Source organism: Megalobrama amblycephala, linkage group LG10 (assembly GCF_018812025.1).
Source record: "Megalobrama amblycephala isolate DHTTF-2021 linkage group LG10, ASM1881202v1, whole genome shotgun sequence".
Lineage (NCBI taxonomy): Eukaryota > Metazoa > Chordata > Actinopteri > Cypriniformes > Xenocyprididae > Megalobrama > Megalobrama amblycephala.
The window spans coordinates 32,311,252-32,332,012 of record NC_063053.1 but is presented as its reverse complement, the minus strand read 5'-3'; the positions used below and the strand labels follow the sequence as shown (position 1 = coordinate 32,332,012).

At 39.3% G+C, this 20,761-nt stretch overlaps 1 protein-coding gene across 3 annotated transcripts in view; it reads right to left on the bottom strand.

The window, feature by feature from the left end:
- Positions 1-20,761, bottom strand: part of LOC125277427 (CUB and sushi domain-containing protein 1-like) — a 750,178-nt gene that overhangs the window by 229,148 nt on the left and 500,269 nt on the right. For all 3 annotated transcript variants that reach the window (XM_048205771.1, XM_048205772.1, XM_048205773.1), the window contains 3 exons: positions 14,940-15,021; positions 14,429-14,553; positions 1,318-1,439 (listed from right to left, as the gene is read on the bottom strand). In XM_048205771.1, coding sequence (XP_048061728.1) covers positions 1,318-1,439; positions 14,429-14,553; positions 14,940-15,021 — 329 coding nt within the window. The remainder of the gene's footprint in view (positions 1-1,317; positions 1,440-14,428; positions 14,554-14,939; positions 15,022-20,761) is intronic.

Here is a 20,761-nt window from a genome sequence, read left to right as displayed (position 1 = left end):
TTTCTATTTACTACATTGTTCTACTATAGCTACTATATCTGTAGGGCAATGCAAATGAATCCTTGAATCAGAAATTTTAATAATTTTACTAAAATCTTTTCTACTCATTCACAGAACTCTGTTGCCATTTTTGATTATGATGTTTACATCAGATATGTGATACATCAAAGACGTGATGCATATAATGCAAATATACACTACCATTCAAAAGTTTGGGGTCAGTAGGATTTTGTGTTAGTTTGTTTTAGTAAATACTTTTATTCTGCAATGATGCATTAAATTAATCAAAAGTAATATAATATCAAAGACTTTTATACACACACACACACACACACACACACACACACTCAAAAAAAAAAAAAAATAAATAAAAAAATAAATGTTACTCTTTTGAATCCTGAATAAAATGTGTAATGGTTTTAACAAAAAAATATTAAGCAGAACAACTGTTTTCAACATTGATAATAATTAGAAATATTTCTTGAGTATTTCTTGAATGTATCAAAAAAGCATATTAGAATGATTTCTGAAGGTTAATGTGACACTGAAGACTGGAATAATGATGCTGAAAATTTAAGTTATTTCAAATTTTAATAATATTTCACAATATTACTGTTTCTACTCAACATAAGAGACTTCTTTCAAAAACATTAATAAAATGTTACCGATCCCCAAACTTTTGAATCGTAGTATGGTGAATACTTGATGTATCATCCAGCTCTAGGCACAAAGCAAAATATCTAAAATGCAAACATTGTTATAATGTTACATCATTTTACAGTAATTTCAAGATCTGCAAGTAAACTCAATTAGACCACACATACTGTACACAAACATTTCTAACATTAAAATCTGCCATAGAAAGATGCAACACATGGGGAGCTCCTGTTTACTCTAATATGTTATTTTGACTCTTGATTTAGTAACAAAAGCATGAGTCACTCTCGCGGTGTGCGTTGAGGTCATGCTGGGTGTATTAACCGTCACTCTTGCCACAGAGCTGAAGATGTGTGGCTGAACCTAATCAATTCTGCAGATGCAGTAATAGCGAGAGACAACCAGGGCAAGAGGTTGACAATTATGAAAACACTGTGGACTGCAATGCAAATGTCCTCACAAATTATCTTATTTTTATTAGATTATTTTTGACATTTATGCAAGGTCCCATTCAATTATGTCTTGGAGGCTATTCAAAAGCATATCATGTTTTGTTTTGGCAGATTAAAAATGAACCATAAGCGTGTTTTGTGGAATTGTATACTCATATGACTTGGAGTCAGCCTTGGGTTTCAATTTAGATTTAAATTACAGACGTACCTTTTCTGGATCCACCGCTGTTATGACCCACACACAGTGTGCGTTATTCTCGTACTGGACGGGATAATTTGGAGATGTTATGATGCCTTTGGGGCCTCGCAGATTAGAGCCACAGGTCCTAGCTGTTGAGAGGGGTAAACAGTACAACAAAGTGAATGTAGGCCCTGTTTACACCTCGCATTAAAGGGATAGTTCACCAAAAAAAAAAAAAAAAAAAAAAAGATAGAAAAAGAAAATTCTGTCATCATTTACTCACCCTCAAGTTGTTCCAAACCTGTATGAATTTCTGGTTATACTTTGGTATGGGGAACACATATTCACTATTAACTATGACTTTTCCCTCAATAAACTCCTAATTTACTGCTTATTAATAGTTAGTAAGTTAGTTGTTAAGTTTAGGCATTGGGTAGAACTAAGAATGTACAATAAGGTTATGTAGTACTAAGTACTAATTAACAGTCAGTATTCTAGTAATATGCAAGCTAATAAGCAACTAGTTAAAAGAACCTAAAATAAAGTGTTACTGAATTTCTTTCTTCAGCTGAACACAAAAGAAGATATTTTGAAGAATGTCAGTAACTAAACAGTTGACAAGCCCCACTGACTTCCATAGCATTTTTTTTTTTTTTTTTCCCATATGGAAGTCAGTGGAGTCCATAAACTGTTTGGTTACCCATATTCCTCAAAATATCTTCTTTTGTGTTCAGCAGAAGAAAGAAATTTGTACAGGTTTGGAACAACTTGAGGGTGAGTAAATGATGACAGAATTTTCATTTTTGGGTGAACTAGCCCTTTAAGATGCGTTCTGGTAGAACACAAGTGGATGACCCTAAATAAATACAGGTGTAAACGGGGTCTAAAATGTTTTGAGCTTGTCCACTTTTGACCACTTCCAGAGGTAGTCGAAAAATGCATTCGACCGGATTGCTTTCATAGCGTAGATGCTCATGTGGATGTGTTCGAACAGCCACAAAAGACCGCCTACTGACCTAATGCGTAAACATTATGGGAAGTGCGCTAGATAGACGGGATTTATACTTTGTTGGCTGACGACCCAAATTTGGTTTAAAGATGTAAAACTTACAATGTTCTCTCACCAGTCCTGATTTCTAACATGCAATCACCGCGTTCGGCGTGGTCTTGTGGCTATCAGAGCAGAAACGATAGCTGATGCTCTCCATATGTTTTTCCATCATCTGTGGCTGTTCATCTATAAATTGCACAAGCTTATTTTGTCCATTACATCGTAAAATCTGAAAAAAACAAAAAAAAAAACAAAAAAAAAACATACATTTACCCACCCAAAGCCCCCACCCACCCCCTTCGAAGAAATCAGGTCAGAAGTGGTTGAAAGTGGACAAAAGAGATGGATTAAAACCAGGTGTAATACCAGGTGTTAACAGGGCCGTAGTTTTAACAATTGGCATGTTTTTGTAGTCAATGCAGTTGCTATTGAAAGGAATTCAACACACTATGAGTTATATGACAAAACATGTCACAGACATATACTCATCAGTATAAGAAATAAATGCAATTTAACCAGAATGTCATCACTACAGCTTTGTCATATGCCCAGAGAAGCTTTTTAGGCAAAAGAAAGGCATGAATAGTTCATAGAAGGCAATATCTGCAATGGTAATGATGATATCAGTAAAAAATAAAAAGAAAACAAAAAATCATCCAAGCTGGTGGATGAACGAATGCTACAAAAATATAGATAAAATAATAGTGCAGTCTACTTAAAAATTGCCTATTTTTCTCAAAATATGTGTGCTATTAGGAGTACTGTTTTTAGCTTAGCAAAATGCTAATGTTAAATTCAGTCTCAACTAACGATTGGTTTCAGCAGAGGCATTTTGCTATACTAAGAAAGCAGTTTGACAAGCATAAAATAATAAGAGTAAACCATTTTTGTTAGTGTTTTTTCCCCCATATTGAATAGATTAGAATGCAATATATATAACTGATATTTCTCTTGCTTAACCTTTTTTTTTTTTACTGAGCTTCTCACAAAGTATTATGGGCTTGTCTTCTCCATACAAGGCTGCCTTAAAATTTAGCCAACATGGTATCTTAGAAGGCAGCTTATAATGCTGTGCCTACGTCTGAGAACAGTCTGAGTCGAGAGTGCACCTATGATGCCTAAAATACTTCCTACGTACACAGCTCACTAGGTTTTTGAATAGATATTTCCATCCCGCCCCACACTAAAAGCACTTCCTTTGAACACATCCAGCTCTCACGACATGAGCTAATCTATTTAAGGTCATGCCTCAGAATAACTCAACTCAATCATTGACAAATTCAGGGTATTTTTTCCAACCCTATACTGTGCCAGGGTATTAACTGCTTCTCCCTTGTGTTTAGTCAGGGATTTTCTTTGACAGCTTAAAAGAGCAGCCCTGCTCCATTACTGTGGCTTCATTGGCTTCTCCACAGGGTACTAAGGAAGATTTGGATAGGTAGAGATGTGCAGAGATTACATAGCAGATATTCTCAAACAGGGAAATTGCTGGCTTCTTGACTGCAGAAAATACTGTGTGAAAATGAGTTCACATCACATCTACACACAGTTATGTATCAGAAACAACAACCACCAATCTAGTATTTCCTGAAAAAAATAGCAATGCTTGCAATGCAGCAAAAGAACATTGTTAAAGTTTAGGGATTTTTTATGTTAAGGTTTTAGCTATTGCTTCTGTGTATAGTAAATTGCTGCATATATTTAACCATTCGGCTTTGCAAATGGTTAAATATATGCAAGGAAAACATAACTATGTGCAAAGTAACAATTTTGGAAATCTTTAAGTGTAAAGTTTTCCCAAAAATAAAAATAGATAAACCTAAGCATGAAATTATCTCCAAAACAGATTATGAAGGGAGTCTCTGTATGCAGGCTTAAATGGCTCAGGCTGAATCAACTGTAGAGGTTTAGTAGTCAGGGCTTTGAAAAAAAAAAAAGAGAGAAAAAAAAATCCTAAAAGAATGTTTGACGAATATCAGTACTGTGCTGCTGTGCAAACCCTGTCATAAATATAACAATTTCCTTAAAGGTTTCCTTTAGCAGAGCGCACTGTTTGAAATCCACATACAGGTGCTGGTCATGTAATTAGAATATCATCAAAAAGTTTATTTATTTCACTAATTCCATTCAAAAGGTGAAACTTGTATATTATATTCATTCATTACACACAGACTTATATTTTTCAAATGTTTATTTCTTTTAATTTTGATGATTATTGTTTATATCTTTTAATTTTGATGATTATAACTGACAACTAAGGAAAATCCCAAATTCAGTATCTCAGAAAATTAGAATATTGTGAAAAGGTTCAACATTGAAGACACCTGGTGACACACTCTAATTGTCATGATCATTACTGGGAGTGCCCTTGTCTGCCACTAGAGGGCACTCCAATCTGAACTATGTCTCACCCCACTTGTGAACTTCATTACCCATAACGCACTTCCCGGACTCATTATCTCATGTCATTGCACCCAGCTGTTTTGTGTTCCCTCATCAGTGTCTGTCTATTTATACCCTGTTTGTTTCTGCCTTTGTCCTGGAGTTTTCAGTTCAGTTTACCAGTTTCGTTGTTTGTTTTCCTGTTCTCTGTTTGACTGCCTTTTGGATTTTGACCCTTGCCTGTTTCTGGACTCACGATTTTGGATTACCCATTAAACTACCCTGCACCTGGATCTGTCTGTTTGTTTCCGTGATTTACCGTGACAGAAAACTCCAGCAATACTAGATCCAGCAGGATGGGCATCCGTATCACTCCTCCGGCTACTGTAAAGGAGCGGATGGATCATCTTGAAAATTTGACGACCCTGAAACAACAGGGGGTGGAGGTAGGAGGCTTTGTACAATTGTTTTGGACCCTGGCAGTAGGGCTGGGATACAATGATGCTGCCTTAATGGACCTTTTGAATGGTTGCCTGGATAACTCGTTACCTCTGTGGGAGATGGATGGACTGGGAGACCTGGACTTTTGGGGGTTCGTCCACTATCTCGAACTTCAGAGTAAGTGGGCCACACCAGGTCAACCAGACCCCGCTCCAACCAATGAGTTCGCTCCAGTCAGTGTGCACGCTCCAGCCCGTGAATCTGTTCCAGAAGCCACAGAGGAGGTGGGCACTGAGCCTCTGCTTCACCCAGGTAAAAGGAGGAGGAGGAGGAAGAAGGCTTCCTTCATCCTTCAAGGCCCAGAGGCCTCTCCAGAGTCCGCTCCAGCCAGTGAGCCCGCTCCAGCCAGTGAGTCCACTCCAGATCCCGCTCCAGTCAATGAGTCCACTCCAGCTAGTGAGTCCACTCCAGAGCGCGCTCCAGTCAGTGAGTCCGCTCCAGCCAGTGAGTCCACTCCAGAGTCCGCTCCAGTCAGTGAGTCCGCTCCAGCCAGTGAGTAAACTCCAGAGCCTGCTCCAGCCAGTGAGTCCACTTTGGTGCCTACAGATGAAGTAGCCAACGAAGCGCCTTGCCCTGCCGGCGCCAACGAAGCACCTTGCCCTGCCGTCCCAGAGCAGCCTGAGCCTGGGCCCGCTGCCGTCCCGGAGCAGCCCGAGCCCGCTGCCGTCCCAGAGCTACCCCCTCTCCCTGATATGGCCACGGAGGCCGTCACCGAGCTGCCCGCTCTCCCTGATACGGCCACGGAGGCCGTCACCGAGCTGCCTGCTCTCCCTGATACGGCCACGGAGGCCGTCACCGAGCTGCCCGCTCTCCCTGATATGGCCACGGAGGCCGTCACCGAGCTGCCCGCTCTCCCTGATACGGCCACGGAGGCCGTCACCGAGCTGCCCGCTCTCCCTGATACGGCCACGGAGGCCGTCACCGAGCTGCCCGCTCTCCCTGATACGGCCACGGAGGCCATCACCGGGCTGCCCGCTCTCCCTGATACGGCCACAGAGCACCCTTGGTCAGCCCTGCCCCGCCGCCCAGGCCGTCTGCCCTGCTGCCGCCGCCCAGGACGGCTGTCCTGCTGCCACCGCCCAGGCCGTCTGCCTTGCCGCCACCGTCCAAGCCTTCTGCCCTGCCACCACCGTCCAAGCCTTCTGCCTGCCGCCACCGTCCAAGCCTTCTGCCCTGCTGCCTCTGCCCAGGCCGCCTGAACCATTGAGACCCGCCTGGTCTCACTAATCAGCTAATTAACTCAAAACACCTGCAAAGGCTTTTAAATGGTCTCTCAGTCTAGTTCTGTAGGCTACACAATCATGGGGAAGACTGCTGACTTGGCAGTTGTCCAAAAGACGACCATTGACACCTTGCACAAGGAGGGCAAGACACAAAAGGTCATTGCAAAAGAGGCTGGCTGTTCACAGAGCTCTGCGTCCAAGCACATTAATAGAGAGGCGAAGGGAAGGAAAAGATGTGGTAGAAAAAAAGTGTACAAGCAATAGGGATAACCGCACCCTGGAGAGGATTGTGAAACAAAACCCATTCAGAAATGTGGGGGAGATTCACAAAGAGTGGACTGCAGCTGGAGTCAGTGCTTCAAGAACCACTACACACAGACGTATGCAAGACATGGGTTTCAGCTGTCGCATTCCTTGTGTCAAGCCACTCTTGAACAACAGACAGCGTCAGAAGCGTCTCGCCTGGGCTAAAGACAAAAAGGACTGGACTGCTGCTGAGTGGTCCAAAGTTATATCCTCTGATGAAAGTAAATTTTGCATTTCCTTCGGAAATCAGGATCCCAGAGTCTGGAGGAAGAGAGGAGAGGCACACAATCCACGTTGCTTGAGGTCCAGTGTAAAGTTTCCACAGTCAGTGATGGTTTGGGGTGCCATGTCATCTGCTGGTGTTGGTCCACTGTGTTTTCTGAGGTCCAAGGTCAACGCAGCCGTATACCAGGAAGTTTTAGAGCACTTCATGCTTCCTGCTGCTGACCAACTTTATGGAGATACAGATTTAATTTTCCAACAGGACTTGGCACACAGTGCCAAAGCTACCAGTACCTGGTTTAAGGACCATGGTATCCCTGTTCTTAATTGGCCAGCAAACTCGCCTGACCTTAACCTCATAGAAAATCTATGGGGTATTGTGAAGAGGAAGATGCGATATGCCAGACCCAACAATGCAGAAGAGCTGAAGGCCACTATCAGAGCAACCTGTGCTCTCATAACACCTGAGCAGTGCCACAGGCTGATCGACTCCATGCCACACCGCATTTCTGCAGTAATTCAGGCAAAAGGAGCCCCAACTAAGTATTGAGTGCTGCATGCTACATTCTCATACTTTTCATGTTCATACTTTTCAGTTGGCCAAGATTTCTAAAAATCCTTTCTTTGTATTGGTCTTAAGTAATATTCTAATTTTCTGAGATATTGAATTTGGGATTTTCCTTAGTTGTCAGTTATAATCATCAAAATTAAAAGAAATAAACATTTGAAATATATCAGTCTGTGTGTAATGAATGAATATAATATACAAGTTTCACTTTTTGAATGGAATTAGTGAAATAAATAAACTTTTTGATTATATTCTAATTATATGACCAGCACCTGTACTGTAGATGGAGTCACGTTTGAACAGGAACCTATAAAATAGTGTCTCTGGTTAAAGATGAGCTTTAAAAACATGAATAGCCGTGTTGTGTCTGGCATGTACAATGACCACTTTCACGGTCTGTATACTTGCAAATTGATGTTATAAGTACACCTTAATTATCAAAGTAGGAGTAAGTGATCATATTGAGCATCTCTTTTATTTACAAGTACTCTATAATTAACTCAAAATATCTCTTGAGATTCTTCTTAAGACCACCAGTAAAAAGAAAAAAGAAAAATTACAATTACAAGGCTAAAGGGTCTTTAACTTCCTGTTTTATACCATCACTCCCCTAACATATAACAGTAAGAAGGAAAGGAAGGCATTTAAGGCTTGTCTTTAAAAAGGTTATTTGGCACTGCTGAAACAAAAAGTGTCTGGATCAATCAGTGATTGGCGAGAATTGTGCGAGGAAATTGTCAAACATGGTTACTCCTCCGTCTGCCGCTCTGACACACTGCCTTATTTCATTTTGATTAATGTCATTTGGAGGCCTGTGTCCTCTATGCCTTTCAAAACAGCCACACTCCAGGTCTCATCTTAAGGGTACATCTAGCCGCATGACCGCGTACATCTAGCTGCATGAGATAGGTTTCTGGGATGTCAAAAATAAAAAATAAAAATCAAAACATTACTTTTATTATGAAGAAGTCTGAATTGCATCATTCCTCAGGTCTCATGATGTGTTAAAGTCATGTCCGAATTATCATAATTAAGAGATTCCAAGAATAAAAACCTCTACTAATATTACATAGCTTATGTTACCGGATGCACTAGGCCAGAGCTCGTCAACTGGTGGCCCGCGGCAGATAAAGTCAACTCAGTAAATCCCGGTTCCTTAAACACAACATAGATCATAGATAATAATGTTAACTCAGTTAATAAAGGTCAACTGAAGTAGAATAACGCAGTATAAGTGGCACATCCAGCCTCCACAGTGAGAGTGAGAAGGAAGCTGTGAATCCCAGTTCCCTAACACAATATAAATCATAGATAAACAATAATTCTGTTAGTATGACCAAACCAAAGTAAAACAGCACTGTTCAAGTGGTGCCTCCAGCCGCTGCAGTGACAGCAAAGTGAAGCGGTGAAAACTGGTTCGCCAACACAGTAAAAAAAAAAAAAAATGAAAGGGTTTATGTAAATTTAATTTGATTACAAATAAATTAATGTTTTATGCTTTCATTTGATTGAATAAATACAGAAAAAACAATAATATTGTGAAATATTATTACAATTTAAAATTATGGTATACTTTAAAATATCATTTATTTCTGTGATGCAAAGCTGAATTTTCAGCATCATTACTCCAGTCTTCACTGTCACATGATCCTTCAGCAATCATTTTAATATGATGATTTGATACTCAGTTATTATAAAGGTTGAAAACAGTTGTGTTGTTTACTATTTTTTTGGAACCTGTGATACTTTTTTCAGGATTAATTGATGAATAAAATGTTAAAAAGAACAGCATTTATTCAAAATATAAATCTTTTCTAACAATATAAATCTTTACTATCACTTTTTATCAATTTAACATATCCATGCTAAATAAAAGTATTAATTTCTTTCAAAAAGAAGAAAACAAATTACTTTCCCCAAACTTTTGAATGGTAGTGTATATTGTTAAAAGATTTCTATTTTAAATAAAAGTTTTTTTTTGTTTGTTTGTTTTTTAGAATCCTGAAAAAGTATAACAGGTTATAAAATAATATTAAGCAGCACAACTGTTTCCAACATTGATAATAAATCATCATATTAGAATGATTGCTGAAGGATCATGTGACACTGAAGACTGGAGTAATGATGCTGAAAATTCAGCTTTGCTTCACAGAAATAAATTATATTTAAAAAAAAAAAAAAAAAAAAAAAAAAAATATATATATATAAAATATATATATATAAACACACAGGTAAAAACTACACACCTTCACAAAGAAATTAATTATATATTCCCCTACCCAACTAATAAATATATATTGCAATTTAAATGGCTATAACGTAGTTTTAATTATAATATTCCACATTTCCATAGACAATGCTAATTTACTACAGTTTATTCATGGTAAAAGTTTTTGAGTTAGTGTGATGATTTTGGGATTTAAAAGTCTTCTTCATTCATGGCATGTTTCTCCTGTTTTCCTCATCAGTCTTGTTGGGAATGTTGAGGCTGTTTCATCCGATTTAAATCTAGTTTAATCATTGAGTGATTTGTAGTTTGTAAACGAGTGATGTGTTTGGTATTGAAACACTTCTCACCATATGTCGCAACGCTGTTTAATAATGGTGACCAGGAATAAACGCGCGGCTCCTTTAAGCTTTCGTTCCGTTATCCACTGGGCTATGCTGCGTAGTTCAAAGTAAACTAGTGAAACGCCTGAACCCAGCGCTATTCATTCTGTATTTGTCGTTACTGACCGAGAAACATCTACAGAGCGGTCAGAACGAATCCAAATCGTTTCAGATCATTATGCAAGCGCGTTTGGCCGATTCACTGAAAAGAATCGAGACGAAAGAATCATTAATTCACGAATGACTGGTGTGGCTGGTTCTGTTGACAGAAATACGGAACACACATAATAACTGCTGAAATATTCGCAGAGAAACGTTTCTCAGGTCAGTCGGAGGAGCGTGCATGGTACAAACACAGCTGCATGCGCCACTGCGGCCACGATATCTAACCAAATTTAGCCGCACCTCCAGGAAAAGAGGAGGAGGGAGATTTCGGTGCCGCGGACCAGAAGAATATGATTGGCGGGCCAGATTTGGCCCGCGGGCCGCCAGTTGACGAGCCCTGCTCTATAGTAACTCCACAGACAATATACAACCAGAAATGTTGTATTTTTAATAAAACACATAGGACATTCATAATCATATAATTGTATCTCTCTTGTCAGGTATGGCAAGATTAACTGTCTTTATAGACAGCGCAGAGATGCAGAGTAGACTACCTCATCAGACCTATTTAAAAAAACATTCTGTGCAAAAAAAAGACTGAGAATAGGAGATCTCTCAGGGGAAAGTAAGTTTAATAAGTTAAATAAGTTTGTGGATACATGTTTTATTCACAGAAGATTTTCTGGATTTTTTTATTAAACAGATTACGCCAAATTATAAACAGATCACACATTATGATTGCATCACAATCCATTGTGCAAACTATTTTTTGTTAAAGGGATAACATTTTTTGTTCACCCAAAAATGAAAATTCTGTCATCGTTTACTCACCCACAAGTTGTCCCAAACATGTATAAATTTCTGATAACACTTTATTTTAGGGTCTTTTAGTTGCTTATTATCATGCATATTACTAGATTATTGGCTATTTGTTAGTATTTAAGCACATGTGAATGCCTTATTTTGCATGACCTTATTCCATATTCTTAATCCTACCATATAACTAAATTTAACAACGACATTACTAACTAATAATAAGCTGTAAATTAGGAGTTTATTGAGGGAAAAGTCATAGTTAATATGTGTTCCCTATACTAAAGTGCTACCAAATTTCTTTGTTCTGCTGTAGGAAGCTATTTGTAAAAATGTTTGTAACCAAACAGATCTTGCCCCCCACAGACTGCCATAGTATTTTTCCCCTACTATGGTAGTCAATGGGGGGTGAGATCTGCCGGGTTACAAACATTCTTCCAAATATGTTTATTTGTGTACAGCAGAACAAATAAATTTATACAGGTTTAAAACAACGTGAGGGGGAATATGATGACAGAATTTTCATTTTTGGGTGAACTATCCCTTTAAGGAGTGAGAAACAGGTTGCAGGTTGTTTTAATTATATACACTGCCCTCCAAAAGTTTGGAAACACCCCTGACAAAGTGTGATTTTGGATGATATCAGCATAAATCCTTACATTTTTTGGTGCAAATACATTACAGTAACTTGACATTATCATTGAAGACCAGCAATAATAATATTTTGATTACATAATAATGGCAATATATACATGTCAAAGTCAGACATGCCCCTTTGCCAGCTGTGATGCCTGGTTACTGATTTAAACTTGGCCCAGGTTTGTAAAAGTTTTTGGGGTCAGCGCACCTTAATAGCATCAACAATTGATTGCCAATTAAGTATAGAGTCAGATAGCTGCTAATGGTGGATATTTTGATTAATCGAAAATTTAAGTTTTTTCTATGTATAAACTGTTTATATAATAAAATATGTTTTCGTAGTTTGTGTTGTCCCTTATCAGTGCAAAATTATCACAAATTAAAAAGGATTCATGCCAATATTGTCCAAAACACCACTTTTCTAGGGCGTTTCCAAACTTTTGGAGGGCAGTGTATTTTTAATACAGTTTTTCTCTAAATGTTCTTTTATCAGAGTAAATAATTCTTGTAATCCTACTTATGATGAATTTCATTATTTTGCTCAATACACTTTTAATTGTTAAACCTTTCATGCAATAAGAATAAGAATAAGAATAAGAAACAATACTTCTTTGGCAAAAATAGGGGCCAAGATGAACAATTAAACATTTCTTTAAAAAAATTAAATTTAAATAATCAATGAAACTGAGTCCTTAAAGTAATTTATTTACTTATTAATTATTACCCAAAGTTGCATATCCCTGCTCATTTTAGAACAAACCAAAATTTGACTTCAAATATTGGTAACACCATAGACATAAGTGGTTGTTTCACCAGTGTTTGATTAAAATTATTTAAAAATCAAAATATAATTAAGCTTCAATTTATTGGATATAGCATATTAAACTAATTTTAAATGTATAGCAATACATTTTATTAAAAGAAAACAAACAAGCATTTTTACAATTTCTGCCTCTCATTTTCCACCCCAATTGAAGAATGACCCTAAAGCTGCACGCTGATTGGCTGTTGTCGCATATTTCTGCTGTATGATTGGCTCTTATATTAATCCATATAGAGTAAAAATGCCTAGAGCTTATCATCGTTATCAACATATATTTTATCGCGATTCGATATGATATCATTTATCGGCACAGCCCTACTGTATCCCTACTTTACCTGAATGCCTGAAATCAATAAGACAAAACAGCTCAGGCGATTGTAACAACAGCAGTTTCTTTCAGTTTTCCCATCCATTCACGGTAATCGAGTTAGAACTACAAACACAGAGGATTTTCTGATTATTTTCAGATGATTTTATGATTTTTTACAGCCTTTAGCCACAGCCTACAATGTGTTACATGCTAGATCTTTCACTGGAAACCAAAAGTAACTCACTTCCGCAACATTTATTCTTTGAATTCCTGCACCCGAGTACAGTCATTACGATTCATTATCGTGACTAAAAGTTTGCAAAGAAGTATTTCCTACTAAGGCAATGCATTATTTGACTCTCGTCAAGCGTATCCACAGCAGAATGGTGTGAGTGGCCTTGGAAGGCAACAATGCCCAGTGCATTATGGGTGCTGAAGTTTTCCTACCTATTTGGCAAAAGAGAAGCCTTTTTTCTCTGTTTTCTCTGGTCAGGTAGCGCTGATTTAAATTTTTTTTCCACCTTTCTACCATATAGGCAGTCGAGTTTTACTGAAAGCCCATTTTGCTAGTGGTGAAGTACCCCTTGAAGTACACAGCTGTTAGACAAATGTGATTTAGTACAATAGGTAAATATCAAACATAGGTCTTGGAATAGAATGAACACTTGTTGATGTTACCAGGGTTATGGCGGCATAATGAGAAGTAATTTTTGCAAAAGCTAGCAGAAGTTTAATTAAACCTGTGACAGTGACAGTGCCTAAAAAAAGCAAACATCACTCTGCATTCTTCCTGATGAAATTAAAAAAAAAAAAAAAAAAAAAAACAACAACAGAAAATGGAAAGAAAAACTGTCATTTAAAAGCTGCTTCTGGATGCTAACTCATGCTGCAGTAATCTATACACAATAGCACTGTTCCAAAACCTAATAAGCTGCTCTGCTCTTTATTGCCTTCTAATTGATGCATCCTGAAATAGAACCTCATAAGTGACCGTTTTGCAATTTGTGGGATTTGACTCAATCGATTTCTACAGAGTGTGTTGTTAGGATCACAAAACTCTTTATATACAATAGCAATACAATATAATAATTTTTAACTATTTTAATTATATATTTTTTTGGCATTTAATGAATTATAAACATTTTTAATTATCAATAAAACACTATGCTTTGACTGCCATCTTGGATCCCAAACAGCACTAACATTGTCACAATGCATATACAAATTCTGCCCATTTGTATGTCTTATTATGCTGACTGCCTTTTGGAACAGCTTTTTTTTTGGGAGCATTCCCATGATGCCTTTATATAGTCGAGTAAGGAGCAGGGAGCACACCAGGTTTTGGAACAGGGCTGTAGTCGTCAATAAAATATCTTAAATACATAATTCAAAAGCAGACATGTTCTTTGACATATTCACGTGTGCTAGTGAGGTCTTTGTTAAATCCCTGAGGCACAACCGTCCCTACAAATTGTGTGGTCTTACTCCCCACTGCCATGTGCTACACATCTCACTTAACAGGATCTGACAACATCCCTACAGAAAGTGTCAGTGCAGGGGAAAAGAGAGCCATATTTGCACTTACTCCGACAGATAGGCCTGTGGTCACTCCAGGCCGCCAGGGTTTCAGTCACTCTCTGGCAAGTGATGCTCTTTGATCCCTGCAGTACGTAGCTGTCGTCACAGGAAAACTGGATGCTGGCGCCGACCCTGCAGAAGTTTAAATGACCGTCAGTGAACGACCAGCTATATGAGTCACACCATCAGCCCCAGACCCTCTATGTCTCTGACGCACCCTTCTTTACTTAGATGAAAGCGGTTTCTGTCAAACGTCTATAAACCGCTTGTCTCTTCTATTTTCAGAATCACTCACATGGTATTCCATTAAATGCAGAACATGTAACAGCCCTTGGTTTTTGTCTTTAAAGGCATTAGAAACCCACTTAGTAGTGGTGACCAAAGGTCTTTGTGGTAATGGCCTATCGGTATGGGAGTTCAGACAGTCGTGTCAAACAGCAGGCCCAGTCCTGATTAAAGCTGTGTCATGCAGTTAAAAGGATAAACGCAGCAGATAAGAGAACAAAGAGTGGACCTACTGGAAGCTGGAGCCAATTCTTTTCCCATTCTCAGGAATCCCCGGATCTGGACAAATGTCCGCAGCCATCCCCCCTTGGCTTACTGCATGAGAGCGAGAGCGTGCAAGAGAAAGAATACAAAAAACAAAATAAATGAGACATAGTACGTGTGATAGTGGACTGGTGCATGTGGTATTCAAATCTAAGACAGCATATCAGAAGGATCTCACCAGATGCATTGCCTTATTACTGAACAAATGATAAAGTTTGAAGTTATCCTGGTCAAATTTCACCCAAAAATCAAAAGAAACTAATTGGAATGATATTGTGTTTAAAGCAAATAAAACCAATTTTTAAGTCCCATGATTTTTATGACAATTAAACACATTAGCACCAAACTCTCATTCTCATTACTGCGTATTGCCTTTCATTTATGATGATTTAAAAAAAAAAAAAAACATTAAAAAATGAAATAAATTGTATAACCGTAATGAGAATATCGACAGTAATGAAAACTATGACAAAAAAAGTAAAACATCTGGATGCAATGAGCTTATGTGTCATAAATTATGTGGATATTGGACTTACTGTACCTATTTATAAAAGTGTTTTTGCTTTCTTCTTTAGAAAGAAAAATCAAGGACACTTTTTTTGATTATAATGCAAAGACATTAATGCATTTTCAAATGTGGCTTAAAATGCAGCTCAAATGTGGCTCAAATGTAGCTTAAAATTTTCTAGTACTATGAATGAAGGCCAGTATCACTGATAGTAAAACTGACACTAATGTCTCTATTAGGGTTCCATTTACACAACAACAATGTACTAAAAACGGAAAAAAAAGTTTTTCTGTATTATGCATCCCAGGCCAGTGTCACTTTGTAAAGATTCACTATGTGACTGAACACCGTAATATGCATGTGCATGACATCACCGTTTTCACAAATGTGTGTTTTTGTAGTTTACACATAGAGAAGCATTTTCAGGCCCCCGAAATGCCGTTGTCATGTAAATAATTGGACAAAACACATAAAAAGTTTTCCATTTTTAGTTGAAAATGGTGCTGTGTAAATGGCCCCTTAAATAGATTTTTTCTAAATTTTTGCCACTAATTGAAGCCATTCATCACTGAAGTATAATTGAGAGCCATCATTTAATAGGCTTTAAAAAATATTATACCTTTTAATTTAAGGGAACATAAAACAATTAGCTGTGTCTTTAATATAGCAGGGTTCAACGCTAAGGACTTTTTCTACTGACCCAGGCAGGCCTGCCAAATTTTTAATGGCCCCACCACACACACGCACTCAGATGTGCCCGATTTTGATTTGTGTCCGCTAAGGATGTTATTTCCAAGTAGGAGGTGGGAGAAAATCAGAATTCAGAGTTGTCTAATGACTCGTTTCCACCGAGCAGTACAGGACAGTACAGTGCAGTACGATTCAGAATGGTAAACTCTGATCCGGCTTGCGTTTCCACCACCAACAGTACCCTTACTTGATAGACATGGTGTATGCCGAGAGGTAGCGATCAATGTAATTCTCGCGTGAAGAAGAATGTGACACAGTAAACAACAATGGATGACATACAGCAGATATTGTTCTTGCTTCTCGGCATGTGGCTGTTTATCACAAGAAAAAATGGAATTGTGTTTCAACTTTATTTAAAAAATGGCGCCTCGTGTTGTCATTCTCCTTGTAGCACGCGCAAGTGACTATTCTTTGACATAATTTTGTGTTTTTGTCTGTTCAAGCGTGATAAGATACAAAAGAGAACTCATGTGTGAGTTTGTGCGCACAGAGAGCCGCTTCACAGACACTGCACCAGTACTGCATTGCGTTCTCTTTTGCATCTTATCGCACTCTAATGGTTTAAAAGCACTTGAATAAGCGTGTGATCATAAACTCTAACGCTAGCCAAATGATGATGGGAAAAAAACAAACAAACAAACAAAAAACAAATAAAAACAAATGCTGTATTGCATGTTCTCATTAAACACCCCAGAGTGTACAATGCTCATCAGAATGCCAGTGAAGATTCCTTTCAGAGGTGGAATATCTATTTCTATAGAGCTGACAGGGGATTAAGTGATGGTATGCTCAGAGCTATTTCCCATAAAAAGCAAAGAAAGGTCAAACCATGTCCCATGTTTCCTCCCTCCCCGCTCTCTTGTTCCTCCTAAGCCACAGTGAGTTTGTGTTCACACAGCCTCACTTTCTGACATCCCTCTGAGTTCATTTACTGGCCAAAATCACATTAGGTGAGTTCACGGATGACTTCACTTCAGGTGCAGCAATGACCATATTTTTGACTCTCTCTCTCTCTCTCTCTCTCTCTCTCTCTCTCTATATATATATATATATATATATATATATATAATGTATATATGCAAATAGTCTAACACAACTGAATGACATGCTAACCAGAGCTAAATGTGGTCAGTAATATAAGACTCTTCTAAATAAAAATATCTCCTTGATGCAACATCAATACATTAAATCTTTTCATATAAAATATTAGGGATTGCCATACCAAACTATCATCTTATAAATAGCAATACATTGGCAAGAACAAAGTTAGCACCTTGAATCAGACTTGTGACTGCACATTCTTTAGGCTAGTGAAGTATAACATTAATAAGGCTTAATACTGTTACTTAATATTAAGTGCTTCAGTAGTTTCATTATAGGAACTGTGTTGAGAAAAACATTTTATAATTAAAAGGTCTGCTTGATCTTAGTCTCAGCCTCAGCTGGTACATCCATAGTCCGTTCAACAATCAACTGATGCACATTACACACACACTCTACAAAAAAACAAGCCACTTTTGATGAATAAATTATGTCTGAGACACTTAGTAACAAGTAACCTAGATACAAGAGCAGAACAGTATATTTTTTTTAGTTTTGTCTGTAATTATTAGTTTAGGGCAGATAGAAAATATAATTATGTCTACACACATGTGCATTGATTGATTAATTGATTGGTATAATACATGCAACATGCGCAATGGCGGGTCTAGCCTGAAAAATACACTTTTCGATACTATTTGAGCATAAGAAACAATGTTTATGGGACAGTTCATGTCAGATTTTGTTGCTGATTTGAGTGCGGCAAGCAGTTTTTGAGATTTCAGGATCCCCCATTTAGTTAGATAGAACCTGGTCTTGGATGCCAGAAATAGCTGCCAGGAGGCATTGCAAATATGGCAGCCGAGTGAACAGACTTTTCTTAAAAGGGACATTGGGTAAGGTCAATGCATTTGCAAGTGATGTGTTGTGTGTGTGTGTGTGTGTGTGTGTGTGTGTGTGTGTGCGTGTGTGCGTGTGTGTGTAAGAGAGAGAGAGAGAGAGAGAGAGAGAGAGCAGAGCTTTTTCACTTGTGGATTGGGCTTTTTGATCACCTGTCATGTCCTTCTTTTTGATGTGGTCTTCAAATGTCATCTCTTCTGATTGTTGATATCAGTCTCCAAAGTTATTCTGTCTGATCAAAGCGGGTGTCCGTTTTTTTCTGATCTTTTTCTTGGGCATTTATTTTCCTACAGTAGTGCCCTGCGATCACCTCAATATGTGTCAAAGACTTTCTTATAATGCACATGTAAACGTTTAATACATAAATGCCAAGTGTACTTCCATTCCAATTAAAGATCTAAGGGCTGCTCTTAAAGGTGCCGTAAGGCACTTCGCTAACTTCTGCCTGATTTACCTACCATAGCCTGAAAATCACATTCATTTTCTTCAGAGAAATTTAGCAATTCTTAGCAATAATGTGTAAACCTTTTAAGACAGATCTGTCATGAGCTTTGAGATTAAGGAATGATATGTGCTTCTGTATTAATTCAGTATGATTTCAACTTTTAAACAAATGTATTTAATAGCCAAATACCTGTGGAAGAACAATAAATGCAATAAGGTCCCTAGAGTCTCAAAAAACTAATATATGTGTAAATATACCTGAATATTTTGCAATAAAAGTCAAATATAAATATGTTATACAGAATATAGTCAATAGTTTTGCATTGAACCATAGTTCCCATTCAGTCGGTCACGTTCGACGTACGTCGGACAGACCGACGAATAGGAATCTCGCTAGAGAGGCCAATCTACTTCGAGTGTAACTAAAACGAGCCAATGCACATTGGCATGCAATCATATGCATCAGCTGCTCGCCTCGCAGCGCGGGTATATAATGAGCAGCAGGTGCGTTGCATCTTCAGCTTTTCGCTTCGGAGCCGAACGGTGTTTGTTCCTGTTCTCTGCAAGCGAGTGTCTGCTAGAAGACGAGTCAAGCTTTTTGGTTGAACTTCTCTTTTTTTCCGAGTGCAGGCGAACAGCACAGCAGCGGGGTTGAAGTCCTCTCTTTTTCTGTTTTTGTTTCGTTTGCCGTTTTTGAGCAAATAGCTGTTTTGACAGCGTCGGAAGGCTGTTCTCACGGCCGGTACGGTGCGCTTTTGAGCGCTGAAAAGCCGTTTTTACGGCTGGTAAGAGTGAGCGCCTTCAAAGAGAGAGAGAGAGCACACGACAGGCTGCACACAATCCCTGTCTGTGTTGCGGCGGCCGTTCCCCTGCGTGCTTCAGCACTTTTAAAAGAGTAAAGTCCCTGAAAGAGCTTACACAAGTAGATTCGCGTCTTTTTAAAGATGACATCCTACTTGTGTTTCTGGATGCGGTCGTTCCTGTCCTCACTGACGGCCACGATCACTGTTTCACATGTCTGGGCGCGTGTTGAAATGATGTTCGTGGGTGTTTCATGTTTTCATATGAGAACATGATCACGTCGACACGCCGGTCGTGACTCTTCTTTCTCCGGGAAGCTTGAGTCCCCTCTGTTGTTGGCCAGCTGCCGCTTGTGTGTAAAAGCACAGCCGCGGGTCTGCCCGACACTCTGGGAAGACCGTGGAGATCAGCGAGAGCAAACCTCTCGCTCCTCTGCGTGTCGTGTGCCGTCGAGCTGCCGGGCTGCAGCGCGGGTTGTCACGGCAACCCAGCGCTCGCTCGGCGCTCTAGATGCGCGGTTCCCTTGCATAATCTCCATTGTAGCGCCCTCTCTGGTGCACCAGAAGAGGTCTACTTTGCTGATATGGCTTGGGTGACATGAGGTTGAGGGGTTCCTTCGGGGAACCAACCCCCTAGGGCCCCTCCCTCTCTAGCGCATTGCAAGCTGTGCAGTTTCTGGATTGGATTGCTGGTCCTACTCATAGGGGAACCTAGCATTTCATTCAGAGCTCCAGCTGAGGGACAGACGTCGATTGCAGCATCGGAGAGAGTGCTGTTATGCTCTGGAAATGAGGGTGATGCTGCCCACTGTAATGGTGTGTGCCTATGCTGACTCAGATTCGGAGTTTACAGCCATGCTTTCCTGGGTCTTCCAGATGTGCATGGAAAACTTGGCAGTATGGGGGTATGTTGGTGCCATAAATATGGAATGCCAAAAGTGCCAAAATCTGCATAAGTTTTTCCTCTCTCACTACCCTCTTGGTTGGGGTGGCTGTACACAGACCACACCCACCCTGCATGTGAGGCCAAGGCACTCTTTTTGCATGAGGGTAGTTCTGTGCTGGGGTTGAGCTGCGCTTGTTGACTAACCGTGATCAAAGTCACGGCGCAGGCCCTCAGCCAGACGATGTCCACCTCAGTGGTCCAGAAGTGCCCCCTGGCTTACCTTGTGAGGTGCGAGAGGTTGTCAAGCTAAATGCTTTCTCAATGCTCCCATCTTACGAGGTGGCCTTTTCGGTGACACTGTCGAGGACTGAGCCCAGCGGTTCTCCTCAGTTAGTAGCGGATCGGGGAGCTTCCCATGACAAACCATTGAGTTCCTCTTGGGCCGCCCCTCGGTCTGCTCGT